Source organism: Tauraco erythrolophus, chromosome 5, assembly GCF_009769465.1.
Source record: "Tauraco erythrolophus isolate bTauEry1 chromosome 5, bTauEry1.pri, whole genome shotgun sequence".
NCBI lineage: Eukaryota > Metazoa > Chordata > Aves > Musophagiformes > Musophagidae > Tauraco > Tauraco erythrolophus.
In genome coordinates, this window is record NC_141469.1 from 55,262,065 (window position 1) to 55,270,725 (window position 8,661).

At 41.1% G+C, this 8,661-nt stretch overlaps 1 protein-coding gene across 3 annotated transcripts; it reads right to left on the reverse strand.

Annotated features, from left to right (window-relative positions):
- Nucleotides 1-358: 358 nt before the first annotated feature.
- On the reverse strand, nt 359-8,149 carry FRG1 (FSHD region gene 1). 3 transcript variants are annotated; one of them, XM_009992729.2, is made up of 9 exons: nt 8,004-8,149; nt 7,613-7,680; nt 5,190-5,312; nt 4,183-4,240; nt 3,891-4,005; nt 3,424-3,528; nt 2,596-2,687; nt 1,435-1,545; nt 359-552 (listed from the first exon to the last, which is right to left on the reverse strand). In XM_009992729.2, the coding sequence occupies exons 1-9, from the start codon at nt 8,063-8,065 to the stop codon at nt 516-518; spliced, it is 771 nt and encodes a 256-aa protein (XP_009991031.1). In that variant the 5' UTR covers nt 8,066-8,149; the 3' UTR covers nt 359-515. The 3 variants fall into 3 exon arrangements, with proteins under 3 accessions (XP_009991031.1, XP_086467991.1, XP_086467990.1); XM_086611865.1 differs by lacking the exon at nt 3,424-3,528; XM_086611864.1 differs by lacking the exons at nt 7,613-7,680; nt 8,004-8,149 and adding an exon at nt 6,719-6,941.
- Nucleotides 8,150-8,661: the final 512 nt, after the last annotated feature.

The window sequence follows — 8,661 nt, forward strand, 5'->3', positions numbered from 1 at the left end:
ACATTATTTTATGAAGCCTGGATATTCTGGCCCAGTCCTCACCTGACAGCAGTGCAAAATCGCTCCACAGATGGCCTACTCAGGATTTGGCAGGATGTGTTGCAAGATACGCATTTTCAATTATTTCTTCTTGTTCAATACAGTTACGTATTTCTTATTGGTTCAATGTTAACCATATTTTACTTCTGAACTTCATTGCCATTCTCTTCTGCCCTGTCTCTAAGTTCAGGTTTCCTTCATCAACCTTGGAAGATTCAGTGGGTCAAGTTCTTTTTCATTAAATAATTATCTCACTATTTCAATAGCATGTAGTTTTAGAGTAAACTTAATAGTATTCATTACTGAAAGATGACATTAGTTTGATGCTTAATTATAGCTCCCACGCAATCCTTTAAAAATAATGTAATAAAACCATCAGCGAAACACCTTCAATAAAAAATAATTATAAAATATTTCACTCGTTTTCAGTTTGACCCTGTCATCAAAGATGCAGAAGAAAATGGACCAGCTGGTTGTCACTTGCAGTATCTATCCGCTTTCACTTTTGCTCTCCTATAGGGAATGAGTAATGAAAGACGACTTAGATTAAGACCAAATATGATTACATCTGTGCATTTATCTACCCCAAAGTGTTAAGGAAGCATTGTAAAGTGTAAGAAAAATTGCTTTCATCAAAGGACACATAAAAGCCTAACAACACTTTAGATTTGTTAATTAACTTTGTTTTCTTAAGGAGCTACAACTGCAATGTCTAAAGTTAACCTTGTCTTTCCCTTCAAATCATCATGAATTGCATTTTGTCCACTTTGAGGAATACAATTCAGATTCAGTGCGATTTGAAACTGATACTCAACCTGTGATCACCCAAGTGTTCTCACATAACTTGCAATTATCATAAATAGCCTTCTGCATTCCACCCATTGAATTAATGCAAATATTTATACTGTATGCCAGCACAAAATGTTTTAAAAATTCAAGACAGTTCCTATAGCCTCAGCTCAGGGGGAAAAAAAAAAAATTATTCCCACTAGATAGTATGAAGACTGTTCATAATAAATGCTATTTCTCTTTAAAATGCAGTTTTTCCCCTCTCCAGAAATGTTCTGGTGCCACAGGTATAGGAAACATTAAAAATTAGCTTTTGTGATTAAAAAGATTCATCCCTCAAATACCCTGTACTAAAACTGAATGACCTAGTTATCAATTTCCAGAAGAATTCATTTTGAGTAAATTCAAATCTGCAAACTTCAGCTGAAGAAGTGAAAATTCAGAACAAAAGCCAACCCCAAAACCCAGACAGAACACTGACCAGAGAGGAAACGCTCAACAATCCACCCCCTTGAAATCTAGCTCTCTTTTGTATCCCAGGTTTACTGTAATTCCATCTCCCAGTAGTTTTTAAATCAGTACATTATTTCTTTTATTTTGAAGTACCTGTCAAGCAGCATTTCATGAAAAGTGCCTTCTTTCCTGGCTTTTCTGAGCGCTTTTGTATCTTCTTTGCTTATTTTCAGTTTTTTGTCTTGAAAGCTTTGGAATTTCTTTCTGTAAGGGAGGAAAAAAACGTAAAAAGTGTAGCTTCTTTAAAGTTTTGTGTTTCAATAAAACAACACCTCTGATACGCATCTTAACTTCTGTTACACAGTAGACAACTGGTGTAATAACACCCAGTAAACCATCCCAGCATCAAATACTGCACTAAGACTTCTGTAGGTGAAAACAATGTATTTTCTTTTTTTTGTCAGTCTAAGTGGGAATGAGCCCCTCCACGATTAGCATGATGTGGTTACAGGTTCTAAAGAGCCCCTTCTTCAACTACTAGCATGACAAGTCAGGTAGCCAAAGTGTATCGGGTGTAGGTGGCAAGGTGCTGGCAGTGGAGGAGCTGCAGTGGTGGCTTCTGTGAGAAAAGGTCAGAGGCTGCCCCATGCTGGACACAGCTGGCTCCACAACAAACCCACCACAGGACACAGACAGGCCCATCAGCAAAGCTGGTGGCACCTCTGTGAAAGCATATTTAAGAACTGGCCAAATGTCACAAAGGCAGAGCAGAAGAGAGTAAAAAAGTGCAAAACGGCAGCCTGAACATCAAGGACAGAGAAGGAGAGGGAGAAGGTGCTTCAGGCACTAGAGTGCGTATCCCCCACCAGCCTGTGGAGAGGATCATGCCAAGCAGGGAAAAAGTGGGAGAGGAAAGGAGTGGCAGAGAGAAACCACTATGTATTGACCCATAGCCCTATCCTCCTTGGGAGAGCAGGTAGAGGAGTCTGGAGCGAAGCTGAGCTTGGGATATGGGAGAAGGAAAATTTTTAATTTGTATCTATGTTTCTCACTACCCAAATCTATTTTAATGAGCAATAAGTTTAATTAATTTTTCACAAGTTGAGTCTGTTTCTCCTATGAGGGTAACTGGTACACAATCCTCCTGTCTTTATCTCAACCCATGAGCTTTCTCATAATTATTTTTTTTTTCTTATCCTGCTGAGAGGAAAGCAAGTGAAAGGCTGGGTGGGAGTTTGGCCCTTCCACCAAAGGCAGCCCCAAAGAGAAGTGAAAAAAGGTATTTGAGCCTGTTAACAGTGCTAAACTACGTACACGTAATTTATTTCACACTGTTTAACGTTTCCTTTGTCTTCCTGTGGAACATCATCTTTCTTCTTAGCTTCTCTTTCAGCACAAGTACGAATCTAGTCATTGAGAGAAAAAAACAGAAAACGCCTATATTTTTAAAATTAGAAGTTACAGGTTAGAGATGACAACATGCCCTTCATAACAGAAGGAGAGTTCAAAGCTTTCAAATTGGTTAATTCGCAACTGGAGACAACTGCAATAAAAGCAAGAGCTGTCTGAAGTATGGGTAATATTAAGTGTAATCCTTGATACTACTGTAAGAAAATCACCTTCATCTGAAAGAATCACCATTACAATTCTTAGTTTTAGCAGGGGTAAAATGTCTTTTTCATCTGTCTTAAAAATATTATTGCTCTGACTAGTACACACCTATCTGTATTAGGAGGCACACATCTATTTTCCACATCCAGATAAAGTCAAGGTGTCCTTTTACATTCTCTTACTTAAAAGATCTCCCCTTCTGCATCATTCTGGTAAACCCTTCTCTGACCCTGCTTCAGTCATAATTCATCTCTTCCACACCAAGCTGTTCAGAACTACCGGGAATATCAATAGACTGTCTTACCCTGAAACGTCTTGCCCTTCTGTAGTGGTAAAATATCTTCCTGTCTCTACTGGAAGTATCTCAGTTTATGCAGCCCTGGAGCTCATTTACCTTTCTCGTGGCCAAATCACTTGACAGCATACAGAAGATGATTATAACTGGTATTAACAGTAAAGTGTAGCACACAGACACCTGGCTGTTTGAATATCCATGCCAATCCTGTATTAATTATAGAAGTTACAGATTACCTTTATCATTTCTTCCTCCCCTGCAGTTTTGCTTTTGGCTTCTATGTCTCCCTCTTCGTTACATCTAATAAAACGGCTATTTGCTGCTAGTAATGCCATTTTCTTCTGCAGAAATAACAGCACATATTGTTAGTATAAAGAGTTTGTATGTAATCCTTGACTGCAATACACCACAAAAGTCTGTAAATGCGTTTTATTCTTGTATATATGGACACTTCAACAGATAGCCAGCAGACTTGCTGCCTGCTTCATTCTTAAGATGCTTAGAGCTGCCAAAATGCAGTAACTTGAAGCATTTCAAGAACTTCCAACCATAGTAAAGGCATTGCAGTTGGGAAAACAGAAGATTAAAAGTTACAATATGGAAGAGACCACAAAAGGCTTTTACTTCACAGACAAAGCACATCAATATAGACTAACTCAAAACACAGTCCAATGCATCAAAGGAACTTTTCCAAACAGCTTACGTCTTGGAAGACAGGTTCCCATTGCTCTCTTGATCCTATAGCATCTGAACGTCCAACAACAAGTCCGTCTGAATTTATGCCAAGGTATTTGCCGTAACCAGACTTCAGAGCAATCCTCAAAGAGAAAATGCAGGAAAACAACAGTGTTTTTAACACAAGCAATTCAGAATATCCAACACATCACCAACACATTATCAGCAGACAGTGCACTTCAAGAGAATATTAAACATGTATTCAATCAGAAGCAAAAATAAACACATATCAAAACTTGTAACATTGTTACAGTAATTACCTTGTATCAGACAACTTTACTGCTGTAAACTGTTCAGGAGGACTAGGGCCTTCATCATCTGAGGAATGAATTTTTCATTAGTTAGGGATGAAGAATTAAACATACAATATTTTAGCCTGTTAATACTGCAGTTTGAAAAAGAATTAGACAACAGCCTTTGCTAAATACTACGAAAAGCTGAAATACTTTATTTCTTTAAAAATTCCTTTTTTTAATAGTCACTTTTAAAGAAGCAATGCAGATGCTCATTTATGTTCATGCATTTAAAGTGCTTAAAATAAGACACAAAATAAAGACAATCCTATGTAAAGAAATTTACAGTTGAGAATGTTTTGTAATTCTCCAGGTGGCTTTGAAAACCTTAATTCTCCTAAAAAAAATGCTATTTTTTCCATAACAAAATGTATTACAGTTCAGCTATGGTAACACAACTCAGTATCCTGAAAGCTACTAGCCTCTCCATCCCTCAAAATGAGGTAATATTGCTATCATTCCTTTGATCCCACCCTGGAGGTGGAACACACTCTCAAGGTTGTGGAGCAGTCTTTGTCTGACTGATGGCTCTCAAATGCAAAGTAAGGACAAGCTAATTAACCCGTCACATTAGTAGCCCATTTGTGGTGCAACAAAACAAGGATATTGAGGAGGATGCAGCAATAAGCCTTGAAACTCATCTGCCTTGAGTTTCACTCTTCAACTGACATCATAAAGATTTTTATAGGATTTAATAAAAGTTATACTGCTTTTTATCCAGTAAGTAGTATGGCCTGTAAGAGGTGATCATCTCCAATGCACTTCAATTTATTGTACACATAAACCAGCAAGAAACTACATAAGTGAAATTGATTGGTAGTCATTAGGTTTAAGTCATCTGCACGCTACGGCTAGGATTGTTGCATTATTTGTAATAAACTGCTTTTAGCTGTAACACTGCTTGCCTTTAAGTTATGCTGCTTTTATGCCTTTCATTGCTAAAACTGTTTATTTCCAAATTTCCTGAAACAAACCTTTATGTGGTGCTCCAAGAGTAAACAAGCCGTTGTCGAGGGCATGGATGTAAGCTCCTTTATCCATTTCTATAGCTATAGTTCCTGTAATTTCACCAAAATTACTGATAGCCCACCAGTTTCCTAAAATGCAAAATGACGACAGTTAATAGAGTAATTACAACTTTTGATTACGGTAGTTCAAGAGATGGTATTTCTGTGTCTCCTCTGAGATTTGAAATTCTAAAGATACAATTGCTCTTAACTGAGCTCAAGACTTCTGTGCATTATTTTACACTACAGAGTCAATTTAATAGTGTTGCTGCTTAAACAAAGTCCTGTTGTTCTACCCACCCTGCCATCCCTAGTCACAGGTTCCTGTGCTTCATCCCTTCTTTGTGTTAGCCCATAGAGCAAGTTGATCCATTCAGCTGATCCAGCAAAGATAAACCTTGCAAGGAAGATTTTTTTTTTTTCCCTCTGGACCAGCCTCCTGCAGTTTTGGGGTCATATCCAACGATTAAGATTCTCCAATACAACAGAAACAGACAAACTATCTCATCTTGCTGTTAAACTACCTCATGTTTGAGCCCCACAGAATTCTACCAAAGTTAAAGGTGACCCTACCAATGTGTGTGAGTATTTTTTTAAACAGTAGACATTTCTCCTGGTGTACTGTCTTACAAATATTTCCTACCTAATTAATAACTTTTTAATTAATCTGATGTCTTTTTTCCACATGGTAAATTTGGCAAGTCACTCTGCCTTGAGCAAAAGTTATCTTCCTCTATCTTTATACAATTTATAGAGCTAATTGTCTTGTCCTATACAGTCAGGGCTTGCAAATCAACATATGAATTTTCCAAATCTCTCCCACCTTTTAAAATCTGGCTAAACTAAAGAATGTGGAACATCTGTAACAGTCTTCTAGTGTAAGACACGACAGCCCGTTTTCTCATATATCATAATTTGTTTTAACACAGAAACAAGGATGACTTCCCCTTGTGTTGCTTTAGCTTGTGCCTATATATACATAATAGAAAATGACATTCATCCTGTAATGTGTGCTGTGCTACGGTATACATCTGCGTCTCATGACTCTGTGGTTATTTTTTAGCTGTTTTTGTTTGTGAAGTGAACTGTGATCAACTGAGGACATAACAGCACCAAAGGGCAATAGCCTGTCAAGTCACTGCTCATGACAATACATACTTTGATCATTCTATTTTAAGAAAAAGGAAAAAGTAAAGCTATAGTTCGCTACTGGTTAATGTTTGTGTCTTCAGCTTTGATTAACAATAGCAAATTTATAATGTGAGCATATCACAGCAGTCAAGCAGGTATGTCAAATTAAAAACAAACAAACTAACAAAGACTCTTTTCCTTTTGAAGGAATCGAAGGTTTAAGTGAACTAAAGAACCCAGTCAGAAAGTAACTAGTGGCAGAGTAAGAACACAAAGTATAGGTGATCCAACTTATCCAACAAAGAAGGGGTTAAAATCTTTGCGTAAGAATTTCATGAGGGGTTTAGTAGGCGGTTTGCACATACCTAAGGAACATAACAAGATGACCATCCTTGAAGCTGCCACAAGTGATTAGGCAGGAGACTTTTTATCAAGAACTGGCTGTCCTTGAAGGGAACATCCCAGAAAACATATGAACTTTGTTTGTTATCATGTTTTTCTGAATTGTGAGCATGCGCAGCAGTGACTTGGGGAAAAGGCAATGCCAGCAGGGGGAGATCACGACCACCAACTCATGGACCACCTGCCCTAAACATACCCCAGACCAAAAAGAAAGGGGCAGAGGAAGAGGACTGAGCATACAAAGTAATTTACATATAAAGTGAGAGAAAAATCAACCAATTGTTTAAGAGAATAACAATGAATATGTAAACATGTTGTGCATATACATGATCGGAGTGTATAACTAAGTTTCTGTCCAGGCATCAGGTGTGCATGCTGGGACAAGATATCCCCCCCATGCACTCACCTGCTTTCTAATGCTACAAATCATGTTAGAGAGTTTCTGTCCGGATTTTCAGTGACATAACCAGAAATTTTCAAAGTAATAGCAATAGAAGATGTAAGTTATTTACACAGAAATGCAATCATCAAACAACAGTATTACAGTGCTAAAAAGTCTCTCCTCCTGAAGCAAGTACCATTGGGGGGGTGGGGGGGAAATCAAAGCTTATAAGTAGCTTTAGGTTATATAAGAACATACTTTAGCCAAAAAGATATGGGGAAAATCCATCCCATTGGTGTCAGAAGCTACATTTGGAGCCTAGGAAGATCCCAGCGTACAAATAACATGCTGTGAGAAATAGTCATAAATCTCTACAGAGACGACATTTAGCTTTCAAAGTCCTACAACTCTCTCTTCAGCTTCAGCTATCCCCTACAGTTTCACACTGTCATAAAACTCCTGGAAAGCAGCTCACCAACAACATCAAGTTGCTCTGCCGCATCCTCTTCCCTTTTCCTTTTCTTCTCCTTGTGCTTCTTCTTGCTGCAAAGGGAGACGCAAAGAAATAAGAACGCACCTCCGACCCGGGCTTTCCACAGCGGCCTCTCTCATACGGCCTCGCCCCCGCGCCCCGCAGGAGCGGGTCACGGGCACCGGCCAGGTGCTGCGGGCTGACAGCCCGAAAACCCCGGGCACACTTGCATCCGGAGGGACGGGACGGCCCGGCCCGGCCTCGGTCCAGCCCTCGACGGGACCCAGCGCTGCGGCGGGGAACCCAGGCGGGGAACCCAGGCAGGGCTCCCGGCTTCAGGCCCCGGGGCGGGGAGCCCTGCGCAGGGGGTGGTGGCGCACAGACCAGCCCTCACCTTTTCTCTTTCGCCCCTTTGAGGACGAGCTTGGTGGACTTAACGCAGGAATACTCCGCCATGTCGGCCTGCGGCGAGCGCGGAAGTACACAGCCGCCTGCGGACCTACGAACGGCCGCACGGAAGCCGCCGAGCGACAATCTTCCCCCCCGCCCTCGTTCCGCTATTTGCCGCGCATGCGCTCCCTGCTCGCCGGTGGGGCGCGTAGGCGCTGCGAGCCGGCAGCGGCGCGTGGGTCGTAGTCTGTTGTGTGAGGCAGCGGGCGCGGGACGCACAGTCTGAGGGGAAAAATAAACCAGGAAAAGTTTAAAATTATGTTTAAGAGCGTGTCCCTCTGCACCTTCCCCTTCTAAGCCTGGCGTGGCTCCACCGGTTGCTCTAGCACTTTGCAGGACTACAGACCTCTAGCGCTGGGGAGGGAAGAGCCTACAGCTTCCTCTCTGGCATGTGGTAACGACCTGCTCCTGTGTGTATTCAAAAGCACGTCTGTCGGACACGCAGCACAACCCTTGGGTCTGTGCCCACCGCCCAGGGAGCAGGCCTTGCCTCAGGGGCTCGGCGGCAGTGGTGGTGGTGAAGGCAGTGTGAAGTGAGGACCGGGCACCTGCGCTGGTGCAGGAGCAAAAGCTTCAAGGGAAGCCCGTGAAGGCACGTTGGG